Source organism: Leptodactylus fuscus, chromosome 11, assembly GCF_031893055.1.
Source record: "Leptodactylus fuscus isolate aLepFus1 chromosome 11, aLepFus1.hap2, whole genome shotgun sequence".
Classification (NCBI taxonomy): Eukaryota; Metazoa; Chordata; class Amphibia; order Anura; family Leptodactylidae; genus Leptodactylus; species Leptodactylus fuscus.
The window spans coordinates 68,357,701-68,379,444 of NC_134275.1; the positions used below are offsets into that span (position 1 = coordinate 68,357,701).

The following is a 21,744-nucleotide window of genomic DNA, read 5'->3' on the forward strand; positions in this document are numbered from 1 at the left end:
AACATAAAGCTATTGTGATACAAGACGACTTTAACTTACCGTCTCCTCACCTTTGAAGTACAGTTTGTAATTTGTGACATACAGCCTTCCTTTTACTGGGGCATTAAAAGGACACATATAAATAACTTCCTTATCTGCCAAGAAGAACAGAGCGCATACATCAAACAGGAATATAGGTTTTTTTTGTTTTTAAACAAAATAAAGTCTATAAAAGCAGTCACATTTTTTTAGCCAAATGATAAAATGCAAAACTAGCCAAAAATCCCATTTAACTAAAAGGAACATTTTCCTTTGAGCACAATCCTACTAAATGCAAAACAAAAGTTATTTGTAGAACATAACCAAATGTAATGTATTATAGAACCTATTCAAATACGTCTCCCATGTATTCATGGACTGCAATCTAGGAAGTTTACAGGGACTTGATAAGGAAGTGGGGAGCCGTGCCCCAATAACAACATGGAGGCCCCCAATAGAAAGTGAACAGACCAGAGCAAAAGAAGGGTGAGTAATGAGGTGTGAGAAGGTGACAGACAGGGTGCTGGAGTCCTGCTATATTTCCCCCAGGTTTCTGACATATGTGTGGTCCAGTGCGGGTCTTGAGTAGGCCTCAGTCCCAGGCGTAGGTCCTAGGATCGTTAATGGCCATAAAAAGCTGTAGCGCCTGCACTTCAGGGCAGATCCTGGGAGCAAGAGGAGGCGTCTGATCTGTCCTAAAATACTGAGAGTCTGGTGAGACTGTACTGTGCTATTTTGTTCGTGTGGTTGGTAATAAGCCACACAAATAGTTAGCTTGATACTGTTTAGTTAGTGCTCGGACGAGCAGGGTTTTGTTTGAGGTTTTTGCCTGAAGTTAAGGCTGTAAGCAGCACCTATTAATAGATGCTAAGAACTAGAATGGTGGAGGTGGTGAAAGGTCCTCTTTAAATATTCACTGTGGCAGACAGCTGGAGACACTATAGTAATAACAGCTGATCACTTAGGGGTCCTTCTACGTAGAAGTGCCAGGGTTATACACTAAAGGATTAATTTGCTACAGCAAGACAGAAAATGCAAGTACAGTAATGTATATAGACGTCTATATCAATAACATCACTATGTCTGCACTAGGTTGTTTTTTTTTTTTGTTTTTTTTTTTATAACTTAAGCTCAGTGTGTTCTGAGACAAATCTGTACAAAACAGAAGATACTGTAATGGTTCAAAGGCGTTACTTAGCTGTTGTCTTAATGGGGAACTCCGGTAAAAGTGTACAAGATAATACCAGAAGAGAGCCATAGCATCACTGCATAGAGCTACTGATAGCGGACTGGTCATATGGTAAGCCAGCACTTCTAACAATAGGTGCCACGGTGAGAAAGGAGCCAGGGACGGATGGTGGGTTTCTACTAATTATTTATTATAGATGATGAAGAAGGGTTAGGGCTGACTAATAAAGGAATCAGAACCACTGACATTGGGCATTTTGTCTTTATTTAGCTGCGGATGACCTGTAGGTCCCTGTCCCCCTTCCCCGGGGCTTTCAACTTTGCATTGCAAAGGGTAAATCCTTAGTAATAATGGTCATGATGGAGAGGGCTTTAGTCTCAGCACATGGAATGTCATCCACAATGCTGCTACTGAAAGTGGCAGCAGGTTAGCGCATATATATATATATATATATATATATATATATATATATATATATATATATATATATACATACACACACACAAATGGTCTGGTCTGTTACGTAGAACACACACCTGTTACAAGACTTTCCCCAGGTAGGAGTGGGACTTCATTGTTGTGTTCTTGGTTGGCACCATCTCTGGGAGGCTGCGAAAATTAAGCAGTTTCTAGGTTTTGCAATAGAATATATATATATATATATATATATATATATACACATACATACATACACACACGGTATATATTTTACAAGTATAACATTTACTAGGTCAATCATTACTGTCATAAGGAACCAAGAACATATCCTATATCAATTATTAACTAAACCTGTGAAAGGGAAAAAAACCTTCAAACTTAAAGTCACTTAAAGGCCAGGGCCCCACGGACCAGAAACGCCGCGATTTGCCAGCAGCAGAGATGCTGTGGGAAAAATCGCGGCATTGTACAGTGCAGGCAAAGTGGATGGGATTCATGCGAATCCCATGCCCACTTTGCGGAAAAGATCGCAGCACGGACACACTGCGATTTGCAAAGCTGTTGCGGCTTGGCAAATCGCAGCATGTCAATTATATCTACGGAAATGCCGGCCGCTTTCCCGTAGATATAATGTTAAGAGAAAGTCCGCGGAGGAAAACTCTGTGAACTTACTCTTAAAAGCGCTGCGGAAAGAACTGCAATGCGTTCACGCCGCGGTTCTTCCTGCAGCGCTTTTGTGCTGCGGATACGGCCCGTGGGGCCTTAGCTTAAAGGAGTTTTCCAGGCAAACTGGAAAAGTCAGGGATGACAGGGTGTAGGTTAAAATAGGGGAAAAAAAAGAAAAAAAAAAAAAAAAAAGATATAACCAACTACACCCCTACCGCCACCCCAAGTCCTGTTCCATTCTGCACAGGTATTGGCTGGGTCAGAAGTGAGGTTGTTCAGGTGACCAATTCAGTCAATCACTGACCTCAGCGATCACACGTTGGATATGATGTCACTGCGTGTCCGGAACCCAACGTGATGACTGAGGCCAGTGATTGGCTGTGGTAGTCACCTGAGCCACTTTACTTCTGACCTGGCTAGTGCCTGCACTTGGAGAATTGAGAGACAGGGAGGTAGCCGAGTATCGCCATTTTCATGGAAGAGAAAAATCACTATAGTTTCAGACTACACGGGGTTTGTTTGTAGTCTGTCACCATGAAAACAAGCACACCATCAGTGCAAAAGCGGTTTTAAGTAGTTTAAATAGTTTCAAGCACGTATTTAATAAAAAATAAATAAAAATTATATAGATTTCTAAGCTTTCAGAATCCCCGACCGAAACAATGAGAAAAAGTTACCAGAGCCCGAATATATCAACCCAGCCCGACCGTTTTGGTGATATTTTCATTGCCCGCTTTGCAAATTTATTTGCCAATCCAATGAATGCTTGTGCATTATTGTTAGAGAGCTTAGCACCACCACTGAAATCCATATGGATCCTTGGTAAACAAAAGCGTAACTGTGCAGGAGCGTTCTCCAAAAAACGCGTTAGGCTTTCATTGGAGATATCGAATATATTTGGACATTTGGAAGGTGTGCAGGCGATTTAAAGGAGCACTCCAGACAGAAGTGATAGTATGTGATCCACTACAGCAGAACACCTGTTAATATATCAAGATTCAGTGTGACCCTTGCACTGCCAGAAGGTTTATTAACTAAAGATGACTTTGTCCTTGGTGGAATTTTCTCAAGACAACCAATTTCCTCGAGTGCACTGAAAATATTGTGCTGTAAACATACACGTCTTACACTTACCCTTCTTATTGAAGCATTTTCCAAGGAGTTGGAGTTGAACCTTGTCATTGAGGACGAGGCCATGATGAGGAACCTGCAAAAGGAAAAAAAAAAGAAATAAAAGATAATGTCTACCTGAGGAGATGGCTGTTTGCAGATGGCGATTTTCTAGAGACGCCGCTGACAGCCAGGTATCGCTGGTGAATGAAAGAAATGGCTATCAGGCGCTACAGCTGCTTAACACCTCTGTCTGGAAGAGATTTCACTTCAAACAGTACACATGGATGGTGTGAATGGAGCTGTATACGTGTCAATACCACAGACAAGAGCACCGTATCAGCTAGTCATACTATTAGCACTGGAGTCAGGAATTCGGGATGGTTTTCTATCACCACCGGACCCGAAATCTGTCAGCGCTAACTGCACCATCACGTGTGGAAGACGGCAGCACCTCTCAATACAGAGGGATCCTAATTTACGTCTCCATCAAGTGCATAGTGACAAGTGACCTTATAGGACTGGAATGCTACTTATGACTATGCACTTGATGTTGGCGGAGATACAGAAGCTTCTGCATTGACATACGCTGGTGTCTTCTGGTATCGGACCGGGCTACCTGCTGACAGCGTTGTATTCGAGGTATCCACAATAGACAAGCGCAGTTCCTTAATACCTATATTGTTCAGCAAAACCCAAACCAACTGAGAATACCAAAAAATAAAAATTTGGCTTAAAGTTTTTTGTCTGTACGCAAATGAGTTCTCTCACAGCACTGGGCATGGTCTTTAGCGCTCAAACAGCACCGGGGGCGTCCCCAATGCTGCAGGAGAAATCTACAGCGCCGCCTTCATCTTCTTCAGGAACGGCCTCTTTGTGCATCTTCTTCCGGAGTTGGGTTCAAACTTCTACGCATGAGCAGTCGGCTATGCCATCGGGCCAACTGCACATGCCCACAGGCCACAAGAAAATGGCCGCAGGCATGCGCAGTTGGTTCTGCCCAAGGCCTAGAAGATTGAAACCCAGGACGGAAGAAGACACAGAGGGAGGCCGTTCCTGAAGACGATGGAGGCGGCGCTGGAGATTTCTCTTGCAGCATTGGGGACGCCCCCAGTGCTGCGAGAGAACTCATTTGCGTACCGAAGAAAACCAAGATTTATACCGAACGGCGGCGCGGAGAAGACATCTAAAGGTAGGAGAAGAATAGCCTTTCTTAAGGCTATTCCTACTTGTGATCGAGAAAAAAATGTGATAAGGATACAATCTCTTTAAGAATGGACTCTGAGCTAGAGAGATGACAAATCCTGTAGGAGGTATCATGAAAAAAAATACCTCAAGGAAATACTGACTATGGCCATTTACAATGAAATTTAGAGGAGCGGTCCAGTCACACAGATGAACCCAGAGGGTGGGGGTCCAGTGATACATGCATGAATGCAGGGACCTGGCCACACAGATGAGCCCTGAGGATGAAGGAAGGGGCCAGAGTCACACAGTTGAATCCTTGGGGACCTTGCCAAACAAATGAGCCCTGGATGGAGAGACTTGGAATGCAGAAGGGCCCTAGAGATGGAGGCAGGGGCCCAAGTCACACAGATGATGAGGCCAGAAACCCGAGTCACACAGATGATGAGGCCAGAAACCCGAGTCACACAGATGATGAGGCCAGAAACCCGAGTCACACAGATGATGAGGCCAGAAACCCGAGTCACACAGATGAGCTCTGGAGGAGTCACTTGGCCCACAAAATGGCCCCAGAGATCGGAGCAGGGGCTCGAGTCACACAGGTGAGTCCCAGAGATGGGTCCAAACTAGTATTTGAGAAGGAAGATCCCTAAAGAAAGTTGATAGTTCCAGAAACGCTGCACAACATAAGTCCAAGAGTAGGATTTAGGTCTATACTTCATTGACCATGCAGATAAACTAAACCAAACGTCTGCAGATTACAAAGTCCCTTTTGGCCCCTGGCCCACTGTTCAATCTGTCAGACATTATGAAGATATAGAGTCCTCGATAACTAATGCAAGACGACACAATAATAACAACAGAACACATTTGCACTATGAAATTCGGGTAGTTAAACCTTTAGCTTAAACCCATACAAAACAGACATGCAGAGCTGCATGAAAAAGTAAAGATCCCAGCATCATGTGCCTGCTCGGGGAGGGGGCGTCTATAAACCAAAGATGTTTCTCCCTCCAATACAAAACCAGCTTTGAGTCAGACGTGTCGACTCAGGTCTCAATCAGGACTCGGCAGAATCGTTCTGACAAGTATCGGTCACAAGTATGATGTCAAATACTAAAAGTTTCTGTAAACCGGAAAAAAAAACGAAAAAAAACCCCGTAAAATAAAGTGCTCGGGGCCAATTATGAACCACAGTTTATCATCCTAGACAGAGTACAAATAGATATAATTCGATTTCAAGACTCTCGTCGAGGAGGGAAAACAAATTTAAGATTCAGAAATTCCCTATGGCAAATTGATAAGAGCGAGGCAATGGAGCAGAGCGGGCTAACAACAAGCAGGAAGGCAGAGGGGTCCGACACGGGACAGGCGGGGGTCTGCACCTCTAGTCCTGACCAAGTGACCAGCAAACACAAACCCACGTGCGTCATAGCATGGGTATATGATGAAGCTCTCAGAATTTTTTTTAATTCAGTATTTTCTGATTATCCGGTGGCGATCCGTTTCCCCATTTCCAGAAACGGATCGTCACTATTACAATATGGTAGAGTTATATAGCGGGAAGCTGAACCAAGTAAACAAATGCAGAAGATACCAGGAGCCCCCAGAGACACCCAGAAATCACTGCCAAGGGTATATGGTTGCATTTATTAACCCATTAATATCAATGACATTTATAAAAAGTCCTGTGCACTCAGGGGAATCCGCACCAGAAAATCCAGTCTGTACATCAGCTGGAATTCCAGGTCTGAAGACCAGGACTTCTAGGATACTAGGAGTACGGGACTTTACAGTCCTATACTATTGTATAGACATTATGGCGTGTGAAGTCAAAAGAAGGCAGGAGACTCCCAGGATGACGGATCACTATGATCCAAGGAGTCCAGGTCCTCACGCAAGGTTCAGGCCTGGAAATCCAAAAGATCCACAGAGTGGATGATCAAGCCCGGATTCCCCTATGACTGCCTTTGTAATTCTATCTAGCCTGTATTTGGTTCCAGGATTCAATTAATTGAATGTTCAGAATTGCTCTCAAGGGGATGCCGTTCTCATTTTGGAGTTCTGGATAGTGTAAGGAGTCTTACAGGCAGTGCACCCTGGGAAAAGGTATGCAAATTAGCTCTCCTCCAGAAGGAAAGCTGCCTCCAGTGCCACCATTAGGTGGCTACCCTGTAAGTCAATGTCAAATTCATTAACCCCTTCCTGCTCTGTGCCATATTATATTATGCTGCTCGTATTGTACCAACCCAATTTTACTTTCAAAGCACAAGTTGCCTGAGCAGGCATTCTTGTGACCTCTGGAGACTGACCGCTGCTTCTTATTCTCATCAAGTGACCCATACCTCTGACACTGCGGAGCCTGGCGTACTACTCCGACCTTCCTCCATCACAGGGGTAGGCAACCTTCGGCACTCCAGCTGTTGTAAAACTACAACTCCCAGCATGCATACTTGCTCTGCTGTTCTTGGAACTCCCATGGAAGTGAATGGAGCATGCTGGGAGTTGTAGTTTCACAGCAGCTGGAAAGCCGAAGGTTGCTGAGCCCAGATCTATCATATGACCAGGAAGACACACAATAAATCTATCCCCTGCTTAGAGCTCTGTCTGACATTCACACCCTGTCTACACCTGCACAAGAAACACTCGAATAAGATTTGGTCCGGCCATAGGGTGCCTATGGGGTGTAGATCAATCAAAGCCCATAGGTATTCTGAGATACTCTGTGTCACAGACAGAGACAAAAGTGCAATACTTGGACCAACGTAAACTGTAAAGAGGGTGCACAGCTCGTCCGAGCACCAAAGTCCCATGAAACATGAGCGGCAAGGTTGGAAACTTGGATCCCCATCAATGTGATACAGATGACCTATCCTATTCTTGCTGGTCAGGATGTAAGGCTTGGATTAACCCTTCATTTTGCAGGGTTTAGTCTCACCCGTAAGCACGAATACTCCATCTGTAACAAACCATCAGCTGTGAGAAGTGCTCACGTCTTTACAGGTTACAACCTCTAAATGTAAACCCGTGTGTTCCCTTCTATGACAGCAGGCGGAAATACTAAAAGACAAAATCATCACCCCTCAACACAATCCTACACCTGGAAACAAGCGTGGCTGGAGGGGACACACTGAACGGATCCACTGAGGTGACAATAGTCCCAAAGGCCGAAATAAAATATGGTCCAGTTGCGGGCAACGATGACATACAACAGTCAGTAAAATGAATCAAAGGATTAATAGCACAGAGATACAAGACGCGAGGAGGAGGAGGGCGTCTAATTCCTTCCCTGTTACAGCCGTGTACTCTGTGTCCACACAAAGGATTAGGAGAGACCGACAGTAAAAACCACACATACGTGTAAGACGTCTTATATTCTGTGTCTATTACTGCACAAGAAGGGAAAGGAGGATGTTATCGCCTTTAAGAAATATCTTTTAACCAAACTGGTCTTGGTATTGGCAGCAAATAATGGAAAGGACAGAAGCCGCCAGCTAGTAAGGTTGGGTTCACATCTCGGTTGGAAAAACCATCGCCAAAACTGGAGAGAAAAGTCCTGCAATGGGGTGTAACCTGTTTCAGTGTTCTGGGTCCCCAAGTCCGGCAAGCAGCACTTTTCTCTCCGCATTTTCCATGTGGAAACCGAGAGGCAACCACACAGACCCCATTATAGTCTATGGGGTCCATGGGTTTCCTAAGGTAACTGCTTTTTATGTGGATAGGTTTACAATCAGGGGGTCCCAAACGGAAACCCGAATGCAGATGCTGACTGGGACTAACATTAGTGAAGGAGTTTCAGCGAAACTTCAATGCAGCAAATTTTGGTTGCACGGCAGGAGTTGAGACTTGTCTGTCCAAGTAGTGAGGAGAGCAGACAAGGTCAAAGTAGAATAGGAAAAAAATAAGTGGCCAGAGTTAAAGGGGTATTTCCACCTCAGACATATATGACATATCTGTGACCTGCATCTATCTTAAAAACAGGGGTCAGTGAACAGAGAGGATGCAACTTTTTTCAGAACTCCCATAGAGTTGAATGGAAAGAGTCGTGTGCATGGCCGGCCACCTCTCCATTCACAGCAGTGACATATGGCCAGTATGTAAAATATAGTAGTCACCGAGACCATATTATCCAAACCATCCACACATGCCTGTGTCAACTTACCCTTAAAGGGATTCTACCATTAAAATCAAATTTTTTTCTCATTCACATGTAGGAATACCCTTAAGAAAGGCTATTCTTCTATATTTAGATGTCTTCTCCGTGCCGCCGTTTGGTATAAATCCCTTTGGTATGCAAATGAGTTCTCTCGCAGAGCTGGGGGTGGTCTTCAACGCTCAAACAGCATTAAGGGTGTCCCCAATGCTGCGAGAGAACTCTCTCTAGCGCCACCTCCATCTTCTTCACGCATCTTCTTCTGGAGTTGGGTTCAAACTTATAGACCTCAAGCAGAGCCGACTGCTAATGCCCACAGGCCACAAGAAAATGGCCGCTTACTGTGGTCACGGGCATGCGCAGTCGGCTTTGTCGAGGTCTATAAGTTTGAACCCAACTCCGGAAGAAGACGCGTGAAGAGGCCGTTCCTGAAAAAGATGGAGGCGGCGCTGGAGAGAGTTCTCTCGCAGCATTGGGGACGCCCCCAGTGCTGCGAAAGAACTCATTTGCATACCGAAGAAACCCGAGATTTCTACCGAACGGTGGTGCGGAGAAGACATCTAAAGGTAGGAGAAGAAAAATTTGATTTTAATGGTAGAATCCCTTTAACATAAACTGAGTTCTCTGCATGCTCCTGTGACAAGGTTTTACAGATTACGGGCCGCATTTACTTTACTGACAACCACATCACTGCACGCTATATCCAAGTATACGGGTAGACAAACATTTCCAGTCATTTGTATTTCAGCTACGAAACTAAAACACTAAGATCTTATGCCGGAGCACAAACTAGATCAGGCAAATGGGACTAGTTAATTCTCCCATCTTGGCAAGTGAGTGTCAATCATTTCGATCAGGCGCAGAATTTCTTGACATCGACTGAAGAAGATGTCTACAAGGTCTGAGACATGAAATGGTTATAGAACAGACTCCATTTGTACATGTATCATTGTTATTTTATGGGTGGACTGGGCACGACGGCGGAGCAGCAAGAACAATTGTGTCTCTCTAAACTTTGACATCTGTCAACTCTTAAGAGCTTTATTGTTCTCGAGAGGAGCTCTGAATGGCGGAAGCCAAGAAATCAAACACAATGGATATAAAGTGAGAATTGTGGATGTGTTCTCTGAAGGCGATCCTTCTACAGGCGGAGAGGTTAGTAAGGGTGCAGCAGAAGGCGCCTATAACTGATGGAGAGACTATAAAGGGAAACCTAATAGGAAAAACAAGCGCTGGGCATGGCCGACCCCTCCAAGACTCTCCACCAGCAGACGAGGACTGTCCTTGTTAATAGAGAAGACTTAAAGAGGCAACACCTGCACGGCCAAGGCATCTTAGAGATATGGGAGAGAAGGAGGACCTGGCGCCCTGAGCGCTACATTCCAGGAGAAGAAAAACATTACATTTCACTTTAATGATGATCCACAAGGACTACCAGGTTTTTTTGGGACTATAAGGCTGACTATACACAGGATGGGCGCACTGCTGATTTGTCCAAATGTGCCACAGCAATAATGGGGGGCCTTTAGGGTGTCACAGTACATTTAACTTTGGGTAGCAAACTGTGAAAACCACAGGAAAAACGTATAGCAGAGTTAAAACACAGAACTCGGATCAATATGCACCGAGAGACTGGATGTGGTGAGATTTGGTTAAAGGGGTTTATCAGCCTGAAAACACTGATGACCCATTCTAAGGATAGGTTAAGTGTCTGGTACTACATCGGCAATAAAACAGGAAGCAGACAGCTCTGTTCTGAGTGTAGTGGCCAGAGCAGGTACTGCGGATCAGCTTCCATTCAGTGACTTCACCACTACACAGAACAGAGCTGTCTGATTCCGCTGTTGTCCTCTGTTATCAGTTGTTTAGAACAACATCACTGGGAGTGGCCAAAGATTTGATATTACTGACCTATCATCAATATTTTAGCCTGGAAAATACCTTTAAAGCTATGGTTCCACGAAGTGAGCCATGGGGGGAAAAAAAAAGCTGCTGCAGAAAAGCATTGGTTTTTTTCACAAAGAGTTTAACAGTTTCTGTAGGTATAATTTAGATGCTGCGATTTCCAAAAAGGCGGTTTTTCCGTTTTTATTTTCTGCAATGTGTGGATGGGATTAGCCAGAATCCCATCCACTTTGAATGTACCGTAACATGCAGCATTTCACAACGTGGGGCCCCGGCCTAAACCTCTCCCACTTTGCTGCCACTATAACATTGTAGACAGTTGGTCACAAGTAAGACAGCAGTGGCCAAATTTACTGTGTGCACGTCAATAGATGAGACAAGTACGGAGAAGTATAAAACCCGCTCCATATTTTGCAGCTCTTCAGTTTGGCCTGGGCGCAGTGTCACAAAGACTAGTTCTGTGTGTCTGCACCTAGTGAAACGTATGGGTCTATACCTTTATTCACAGCAGAACAGAACTCTATGTGGCGTATGTACTACATATGTGTTATAGCAGAAATCACATACAATGACATCAGAACAACCCATTTATATAAAGTATATATTGCAGGGGTGTATAAGTACTCGCCCTTCATGTCAGCAGGGTCTCAGTATCTCTTCCCCATCACAGGACAACCTTACTTTTACTTTATCCTCCATATAGCTGTTCCATGGTGCTTTTTACTCGACTTTCTGTTCCCATAACTGTAGGAAGTGAGATTATGAAGGGAATCCTGCACATATATGGCCTGTGATCACTACTCCTAGCGTTCTACCATAAACGTCATTACCTTTCATAGTAATCTGACAAACTGCTTATTGGACCTACACTAAGGAATACAATAAAGTGCACATGGACGTTCTTCTAGGGACGGATTTCCATGTGGCGTAATAGGTGCAGAATAACATACAGGACAATATATGTGAACAGCTTTTGCAAAACCGCACATATACTAAACTATGAACATTGCAGTGAAGTCTCTGGGTTAGTATTTGAGGATTAAATACAAGAAGGGCCCGATCTCTACAGTCCTGAACTCACAGGTTTACTCCAGTCTAGTGCAGTAGTGATAAGGTTATTCAGGAGTCCTATGCAGACGGTTGTGGTCAGTTTAGGAAACATGGCCCCCACACGGACTGTTTCACCCAAACGGAATACAGTCGTGTGCAAAAAAAAAGTAGTGGAGTCCCTGAAGACGTGGCTGTAAATGTATGCAGTTAGTTCTCTTGGAATATGACCACTTCTCTGCAACCATTTGTATCACACTGGCTACAACCTGGAGAAGATTTGGAAACAGCCTACAGCATAAATACAACCGGAAAATTATTTTTTCTGCTATGAAAATTTCCATCTTGGGGGGGGGTGGGGTGTTCACACTACCATCTGTGTCCGACAGATAGTGTCCGCTCCTAGTGTCCGTCCAAAATCTGGCACGGACATGTCGGGTTTTTCTGTCCGCTTCAAAAGTCGGACATCTTTACATGCGGACAGTGAAGGAAGGGCACAGAGTGCAAAAGAACGGACCCGATGCCCATTTAAATAAATGACAGGTGTCACGGACACAGCTAGTGTCCGCTCCTAATGTCCGTGCTAGATTTTGAACGGACACTAGGAGCGGACACTACCTTTCGGACACAGACGGTAGTGTGAACGCCCCCTTGGATACTTCTGTTATATCTAGAGGTTACACCTGCGCTCTTCTACAGAAACCACAGCTGATGCTCCCTGGGACGTAGTCACAAATGCAGCTCTCTCTCCATTTAGTTCTATGGGAGTTCCGAATAGAGACAAGAATGTGGATAGGCCATGATATGGTCAAAACAAGGAATTTGGAGCAGATTTTGAGGAAGATTCTGCCTCAAAATGTGCTCACTGAGATGCAGTAATAGAGGCTTCGTTTCTTCAGGATGCTCAAAAAAATAAATGTCCTGCTCAGTGTCCTTGCTGCGGATTCCAGAGATGATTCAGAACCAGCGGCAAGAGGTTCACGAGTATCAGCCCCATTGTATCTCATTAAACCTGCACCCGGAAAATTAGACTCTGGGGGAAGACACACACAGACGCACACCCTTCTCCGGTTCAACCTACTCTCCCTGCAATGTTGACAATGACCAAAAAACCCCGTATGAACTTACCCTTAGGCTAAAGCCCCACGTTGTGGAAACGCAGCTTTTTTTTGTAGCAGATTTTACTGCTTTTTTTGATCCAAAGCCAGGAGTGGATTGATCAGAAGGAAGAAGTATAAGAACTTCCTATATATTTCTTATTCCTTTGGGAGACATTCTTGGCTTTTGTGCAAAAAATGCAGCAAAATCAGCTACAAAAAAAACTTTGCATTTCTGCAACACCGGAAGAGTAAAAAAAATATACATACATATATATATATATATATATATATATATATATATACATATACACACACACACAAACGGGCAGTATAAGTTGCAAAAAGAAATTTCACACATGGCTGGCATTCGCTGTTTTGGTGATGTTCGTGATCTTAGTCTAGTGTTGTTCCTTCCCGACGTCTGAGAAAAAGGAAGTGACACCTGTTTCAGTACAATTGTGGCTCAGCACTCAGACATACCACCTACTCTTATTCCCCAGGTAAAGAAAGAGGGGGGGCAGAACAGTTACAGTTCCCAGAACTGCGACCACAGCGCTAGCACCGCATCACGAAAAGGAGCCGTACCATTCCAGTAAATTGATAAATCACTGCAGACTTTGGGAGAGAACTACTAAACTCCATTTTTAATCTCTTCCATTAAGGACTAAGGTCCCGGATATGGTCAGACCTGGTAGCACATGTATGTGTATTTAAACAAGCAACAACCAAAATTTAACACCATACAACAAACACAAAATAAAAAAAATCTCAAAAATTCCTCCGTTAAACATTTACATAAGTATCCCAGCATCTTCCCATCTGCAAAGGTAACAATGAGTGATGCCAGGTACCAAAGTCCAGTAAAGAAGTGAGTTCCTCGTTCAACAGGCGTCATCTTGGGGAACACAACCTATAGAATGACATGCCCGGTATCAATATTAGTAAATGCATCTACCTAAACCCCATCAGCGCCGTTCTGAGACTTGTCGGGTATCAGGGCTACAGATTGTGGCACCCTTGGAAAGCAATTCAAAAAGTGAGACGCTTGCAAAACATTTCTAGGCGCCTTGTCCCCAGATATGTCCGCTCCTGGGTAAGTGTTACATTACAAACTTGCAGTAATTTCCTATTATCCTATGCTGGACTTTCACTATACTGTGATAGGAACCGGGTGCAAATGACATAGAAGTGTCAAACACATACACAGCAAATACTTCAGATAGTTAGAAATCCTGAAGGATACAACTCAAGTCCAGCTCAGATTTTTAGAACACAGGATTTTTCCTGTATATATTGTTTTTTTTGTCATAAGTACACCCTATAGAAAGATTTCAGTCCTTTTATTTTTTTAGAATTCACGTTGCTAGAGCAAGTAAAGCCATCTCACAGGCTTCTGAAGAGAATCTAACAGGGTGGTTTAGTGTCACAAATATCTCCATGGAACACTGTAAAGGTAAGGAAAATAACCAATGGCTACCTCTGGATCATGGGCAGTTCTGCAATAAGGCCAAGAGTCTGACTCCAGTGCTATGAAGCCAAGGTTTACTGTCCGAGCATCATGAAAGCAATCTCTAGTCATATGTGTCGGGTTAATTCCAGCTAGAACACAACCTCTTAGTAGACTAGCATCTAGGGGCATCTATTTAGGCAGTCAGCCTTGGTGGCAGAGCCTTGCATTACATGTATCAAATAGTTAAAAAAAAAAAACGCCACCTTTAAGACTATTAGAAACTACACGACCGAGTCCACTGCAGGAAGTTTACGCCAGACATCCCAACAGCGGAAAAATAAAAATACGACCAGTCTTTGATCGATCTTTCAGACGACAGGCTCCTGCTTTCATCCTTTACGTTGGCAACGTTGAACAAGTGCAGTGTGCAAAACCCGCAGAGCAAGACACTGGGCAGTGTGTATTTTGCTGCAGTGTGTGGATCAACCTCCAGATATTTTGCAACACCTTCCCCACTGCAAGTATATAACATGTATCCCAGCCTAAAGGCGTTTGCCCAATTAATAACACTTTGATAAGTGTCTGACCCTGGGGTCAGCAGACAGACCCCCAGCAATAATGAGAAGGTATAGGGCGCCTGTGTGACTCAAGTAGTGGGGCCACCGCTCTATTCATTTGTATGGGATGAACAGATTGCTGGGGAGTCCTGTTCTTGTGATCACTGGGGGGCCATGCGAATCTCTCACCCTCTATCCTGCTGATGTGGGGTAAGGTTATTAATGAGGATGATGATGACTGTAGGACCCCCCACCGATCAAGAGAACAGGGGTCCCCGTATTTCTCCATGGAGAGGTGTCTTATGAAGGGATCATCAATGCACATGAGCAGCCTGCCCCTCTCTTTATACAGGACCCCCATTTTTATGCTCAGTGGGGTCCAGGCTGTCATACAGGTCATCTCTCTCATCTATAACAATTCCAAGCCAAGAGACCACTACTCAAATTCCATCCAAGTACCCCCTGGTGTAGACACCACAGATTGGGGCCCTCCATCCCAGGAGGGGGTACAGCTGGGTAGTTTTCCATCAGTGCAGGGCTCTGACTCCGCCAGGCTACATGACTACACTTCCAGATAAGGACGGGTGCCTGGACGGGCCATAAATAACACCTGCGCCTCTCCTGCCGCTCACACACGTCCAATATGATACATATACGGCAATAAGAAGGCAACAACCCGCACTGACAGCCGGACACTCCTCACTGCCCCGCCTGCTCGCTACAACTAAGCCGGGGGCCCGGCCGGACACAGGCAGCGGTCAGCACGCCATACTTCATCCACCCAGACACAACAATCCCCCCTGGTCACACCGGCGGCCTCAGCCCCGGACTGCGCTGCCTACCTGTGCGGGTCAGATCCGCCTCCAGGGCCGCTCAGCCTGACAGGAAGTTCTGAAAGCAGCGCTCACCTCTCCTAAGGAGAACAGCCCAAGCAGCCGTCACGTGATCCCGGCAGGGGCGGGGTGTTAGCACAGGCGGCACTTAGGATTGGACGGGCCGCGAGCAGGCCGCGCAGTGCACGATGGGACATGTAGTTTTTTTTCAGTTTTTTGGAGTCAAGAAGGTCTTGCGAGGCGACGCCAGAGTTATTTATATATCGGAGAGCTGTCATAGGGATGTGGAGCTCCCCCGCCTCATAGTGAGCGCCATAGCCCTCACATACACACCTACATAGCCACAGACAAGTGCTTGTAAACTCTAATAGACCGGTGCCTTGTACTTGTGTGATAGGATTATAAGTGCCATATAGTACCGGACTGATAGACATGGCTATGGTTGGGCAAATAGTCCAAACTGTCTAAAAAGTCTCTTTGTTGCCCATAGCAGCTGTTCGGAGCTGCATCCGATCCCCATAGTAAACAGTGTACAGAGCCAGGAGCAGAAAGCTCCATACACTGTGTAGTGTAGACAGTAGAGATGAGCGAGTACTGCGATCCGATCAGCACGCTCCATAGAAATGAATGGAAGCACCTGGTACTTCCGCTTTGACGTCGGCCGGTCGCTTAACCCCCCACGTGCCGGCTACGTCCATTCATCTCTATGCGAGCGTGCTGTTCTCAGTACTCGCTCATCTCTACTAGACAGTGTTATGCTGAGTTCGCATGGAGTTTTTTGGACGTGGAAGTCGCCTCAGAATCCGCCTCCAAAAAACGTCTCCCGCGGCTAGCCACGACTGGTTGCCGGTGCAGTGCATCCAGTCGCGGCATTCGGCTCCAGATCAGGCCTAAATGAATGGGCCTAGTCGAGAGGGAGTCTTGCGCCAGGACAGATTCAGCCGTGGCAAGATAAGGTAGCTCGCTTCCTTAAACGGTAGCAGAAAAAAAAGTGAATGGCTCCCATTGAAGACAATGGGAGGCGGCTACCGCGTCCAAATCCGGTCCAAAAAACTCAATGTGAACTCAGCATTACTGTAGCTCAGCTCCCGTTGACATGGTGGGACCCCAGTGAGCAGAACACTGGAAGGTTTACGATATTTTCATTTAGTCTAAGGCTGGGTTCACACATTCGCCGGATCTCCGCTCAGGGATTCCGTTCCCAAATCTGCTTTAAAAATGCGGAGAGAAAAGTCCTGCAAGCAGGACCTTTCTCTCCACATTTTTCAGGCAGAGACCCAACGGACCCTATTATAGTCTAGGTCTATGGGTTTCCACGGGTAATCGAATTTCTAAGCGGATTAGGTTTCCATTTGTCAGGTCCCCAATCCAACACCATGAACAGAAACCCAAACGCAGGTGTGAACCTAGTGTAAGGCCACACATAGTGAAACAGCTAAAAATGGTGCAGAAAAAATATAGCAAAAGTACTTGTATTCTTCAGCATTCTCAGCCCCCCCCCTTCCCCTAATCTAAGTCTATGGAGAAAACGCAGAAATTCCAAACATTTCAGCAGGTAAATATAACATTCCAATATATATAACATCCCAATAACACTACTGTCGCCTCACCACCATCCCAACAGTCTCTCCCCTCACCTCCTGTCTCTATCCCTCTTAGATTGTAAGCCTTTACGGGCAGGGCCCTCTACCCCATTGTGCCAGTCAGTCACTGTTAGTATTATATTTGTTTTGTATATTTTGTGTACTGTATGTAAACCCTCAAGTGTAAAGCACCATGGGATTGATGGTAATAAATAAATAAATACCGTAATAATAATATCAATTCAGCATTTTTCAAAAAATAATATTTTCTTCTGGCAATGTTTGTATGAAAAGAAACAAAATGTCATTCTCTTTGCATTTCTGCCACAGCCAAAACACTGCATTCTGCAACTTGTGGCCTCTGCTTGCAAATTATTGCATTTCATGAAAGCTCTTATAAAGGAGAGATAAGGGAAAATTCACACACGCCACAGTATGGTAGAGGCACAAAGCAATGTGTGTGAAAACCATGCCTAAGTAGAGTTTTACCACAAATATAGCTGTGCCTCTAGAATTTATATCTGGCCATACATTAGATTTCAGATAGCCGCCATGCAAAGGTTTAATTGATGGGATCTTTCATAATAACCTCTATGAAGCCTCGTTATGAAGTACAGGTCGGGCACTTCTGGGTGTGGACTGACGTCATACACGTGTGCATTGCACTTTCCCAGTCTGGAGTCTCTGCTGGGGACTCCTACACGGAGGACTTTTTCCTTTGATAGCTTCCGTTTTAAAATGATAGACCCCATTATAGTCAAATGGACCTGTCTGATCTGTGTGTTATCGCTATTTTAGTGGTTCGTCTCTCCGATGTTATGGTCCTCCAACGGAGAGGTGAGCCTAGCCTAAACCTGACCCACACACATCTATTAGCTTCTTCCAATGGCCAAGCAAAGAAGGAGGCAGAAGACTTGACTTGGACCAACACACATTCTGCCTCCTTCTTTGCTTGCCCATTGGATGTTCCAGAAGCCCGTAACAGTTATTCGCCGTTACAGAGGTTTGGCTGCTGCTTACTGGTGTCCGTCCACTTGGAGAGGTTCCTTCCTCATTTTGGAGGTCCTCTCCTATATGTCTATATAGCGGTTGTGAACTATTGTCAGAGCCTTCAATCTATTCATGCTATTCCTATTTCCTGATCCACCACAGTACCACAGCATTTGCACTTGGCGCAGTGCATTTATTTCTCTTCTCGGTGCATCTACGGGCTTGGGCAGGTCAGATGTTCTAGTTGTTTATAGTGACCCCATTTGCCCTATTTATAATGAATATTGCCTTGTTAGAACTGTAAAGAATGAGAGTCCTCAGTAGTTGATACAGTTTTAATGGCTAACAAAAATGGTGAAAGATTGCAAGCTTTCAAGACTACTCAGGTCTCTTCATCAGGCATGGCATAACACAATATCTGAAGGGATGCACAATTTTTTCTTATGTTAAAACTGGTGATATAAGCATTTTATATTCAGTATAAGCATTTTGTATATAGTATCTGACAAGGTAGCATGCTGGAGTCTCTTGGGACCACATGGTAAGCAGCACTGCTGTGGACAACACCAGAAGAAGTGTTTTCAAGGAGCTGCAATAAATGTTTAAATGACCCATAACACATTAGAAGCATTATTTGTTGAGACAAGACTAGTAGAAGCTACTCTTACCAGGGAGTTTTTACACCCAACAATAGAGACAACATGTCACTGGATGGTTTGACAGCTCTAGTACTCTTGAATATCTGTACTATGTAAATATTCCATGTGACGCTTCATGAAATATACAGTCTCCATTACATGAAAGTCAAGAGGATTCCATTACATGGCTTCCTGTGATTCACACTTACTGTGCATTGTCTTAATGTGTATTCTCTACTGCATTAAGGCATAGTGTTTGCATGGAAGTAAAACATCATTGTCAGCAGGAAATAAGACCTTGGTCTCATACCAACCCCCTTGGTTAAAAGTAACAGGATGAATCAGGCAGGAATATTCTAATAATAATAATAATAATAATACATTTTAATTAAATAGCGCCAACATATTCCGCAGCGCTGTACAATTTGTAGGGTTCAAAGACAGACAAAAAGATACATTACAAATAAATAGTCACTTCATGCAATAGGAGTGAGGGCCCTGTTCTCAGGAGCTTACAATCTATTAGGTAGAGGGGGTGACACAAGAGATAGCAGGGGCGGCATCGGAGGTAGCATTGCTTATACAGTGGTCAGTGGACTTTTATTTTTATGCCTGAAATGTTTGAGATATCAGTGGTTAAAGTGGAGCTGCATATACTTACACTTTCACTTTAAAGGGATCCAATCATTGGAATCCTATTTTTTCTCGTTCACACGTAGGAATATCCTTAAGAAAGGCTATTTTTCTCCTACCTTTAGATGTCTTCTCCGTGCCGCCGTTCGGTATAAATCGCAGTTTTTTTTTCTGTATGCTAATGAGTTCTCTCACAGCACTAGGGGTGGGCCCCAGCTTTCAAACAGCACTGGGGGCGTCCCCAATGCTGCAAGAGAAATCTCCAACGATGCCTCTATCTTCGTCTGGAACGCCTCTCTCCGCGTCTTCTTCCATCCTGGGTTTCAAACTTCAAGGTATGCACAGTTGGCTCTCCCATCGGTCCTCGGGCAGAGCCAACTGCGCATGCCTGTGGCTATTTTCTTGTGGCCGCTTACACCAACTTACTGTGTAAGCGGCCACAAGAAAATGGCCGCAGGCATGCACAGTCGGCTCTGCCCGAGGTCGATGGGAGAACAAACTGTGTATACCTAAAAGTTTGAAACCCAGGATGGAAGAAGACGCGATGAAATGCGTTCCAGACAAAGATGGAGGTGTCACTGGAGATTTCTCTGGCAACATTGGGGATGGCCAATTTTGAACTCATCTGCATACAGAAGAAAACCGGGATTTCTACTGAATGGCGGCACAGAGAAGACATCTAAAGGTAGGAGAAGAATAGCCTTTCTTAAGGCTATTCCTACGTGTTTTGGGTGAAAAAATGGGATTCCAATGATTGGATCCCTTTAACCAATGTGCAGGAGTTTGTAAATAGCTTTACAAAAAAAGTAAAAATAGACTTCTTCCCTTTCTTGTTAATGGAAAAAAAATATATATACAGGTAGTCCTTGACTTATGGCGTTGATCCGTTCTTACGTGGCGTCGTAAACCGAATTTCGACGTAATTCGCAAACATACACTGTACCATATGACGCCACGTAGGAACGGATCAACATGATTTAGTGTGCAGCGGCTCGGAACCAAGGAAGACTGTATCATATACAGTACAGTACAGTCTTCCTCAGTTCCGAGCCGCTGCACACTAAATCACGTACTGTACAGGGAGAGCTGGCAGCTTGTGTTTATGCGGGAGCTGACTTTTTCTCATAGGAATGCATTGGCCAGGGTTGATTGGCCAGTGTACTGCATTCGGCCAATCAACGCTGGTTCTGCTGGAGGCTCGCCTGTGAGAAGGCGGAGTTTAATATTGGACCACAATGGAGACTGCTTTGGTCCGATCTTAGACTCCACCTCCTCACGGACTAGCCTCCAGCAGAACCAGCGTTGATTGGCCGAATGCTGTACACTGGCCAATGCACTCCTATGAGAAAAAGTCAGCTCCCGCATAAATGCAAGCTGCCAGCTCTCCCGATATATATATATATATATAGTGTCCCAAAAAAATGTATACACATTTTAGCAGCTGATAACTCAATTATTTATTCTTTCTTTACAGACTGAACCCATTAAACCGAGTGATGGCATACAGACTTGACTTTGAAGAAAGGAATTTTATTCTAAAATGCTACTGGAAGTCTGAAAACGCAGTAGAAGTGCAAAGACAATTTAGGAGGGAGTTTAACAAAGAACCACCTACACGAGTTACCATCACTCGAATTAGAGATAAGTTTGAAGCTGATAGAACTGTTCAGGACATCCATAAGAAGCGTTCCGGAAGACCACGTACCTCGACAAGCCTCATAAAAGAAGAAAGATGGGGCACTGTGGCACTGGGACTGTGCCCGACCAACACCAAAGACCCCGAGCGACCAACTCCCCCCCACACACATTCCTGTGGCCTCTGCACACACTGTTATGCTCCATAGTGGCCCATGCACACAGTATGATGCCCCATAGTGGCCCCTGCACACACTGTTATGCTCCATAGTGGCCCCTGCACACAGTATGATGCCCCATAGTGGCTCCTGCATGCACAGTATTATGCCCCATTGTGCATCACCCATAAACAATTATTATACTCTGAGGTCTTTTCAGAGTGTAACGGACACTATCATAACGGATATGCAACCGTAGTGTGAACCCTACCTTATCTACGTTAAGGCTCTTCCAAACACTCGGCCTAGCTCATATTAGAATACGCCACTTTTCACATCTGCCCATTCACCTGTCTGTACGGGATAAACTTGATCTGAATATTCTAATATATTGCAATGACTTACCTTGCAATGACAATATATATGACTTTCAATGTGCTGATTTTAATATTTTGC

General features: G+C 44.6%; 1 protein-coding gene across 2 annotated transcripts in view; it reads right to left on the minus strand.

The window, feature by feature from the left end:
- Nucleotides 1-15,751, minus strand: part of MTM1 (myotubularin 1) — a 56,021-nt gene extending 40,270 nt beyond the window's left edge. Inside the window, exons 1-4 of one of the 2 annotated variants that reach the window (XM_075260662.1) lie at nt 15,661-15,751; nt 3,446-3,518; nt 1,744-1,816; nt 40-134 (exon numbers count right to left, since the gene is read on the minus strand). In XM_075260662.1, the coding sequence (XP_075116763.1) occupies nt 40-134; nt 1,744-1,816; nt 3,446-3,508 (231 nt within the window). In that variant the 5' untranslated portion in view covers nt 3,509-3,518; nt 15,661-15,751. Of the gene's footprint in view, nt 1-39; nt 135-1,743; nt 1,818-3,445; nt 3,519-15,660 lie in introns of those variants that run through there. The other variant, XM_075260663.1, reaches the window with a different exon arrangement.
- Between the last annotated feature and the right edge of the window lie 5,993 nt (nt 15,752-21,744).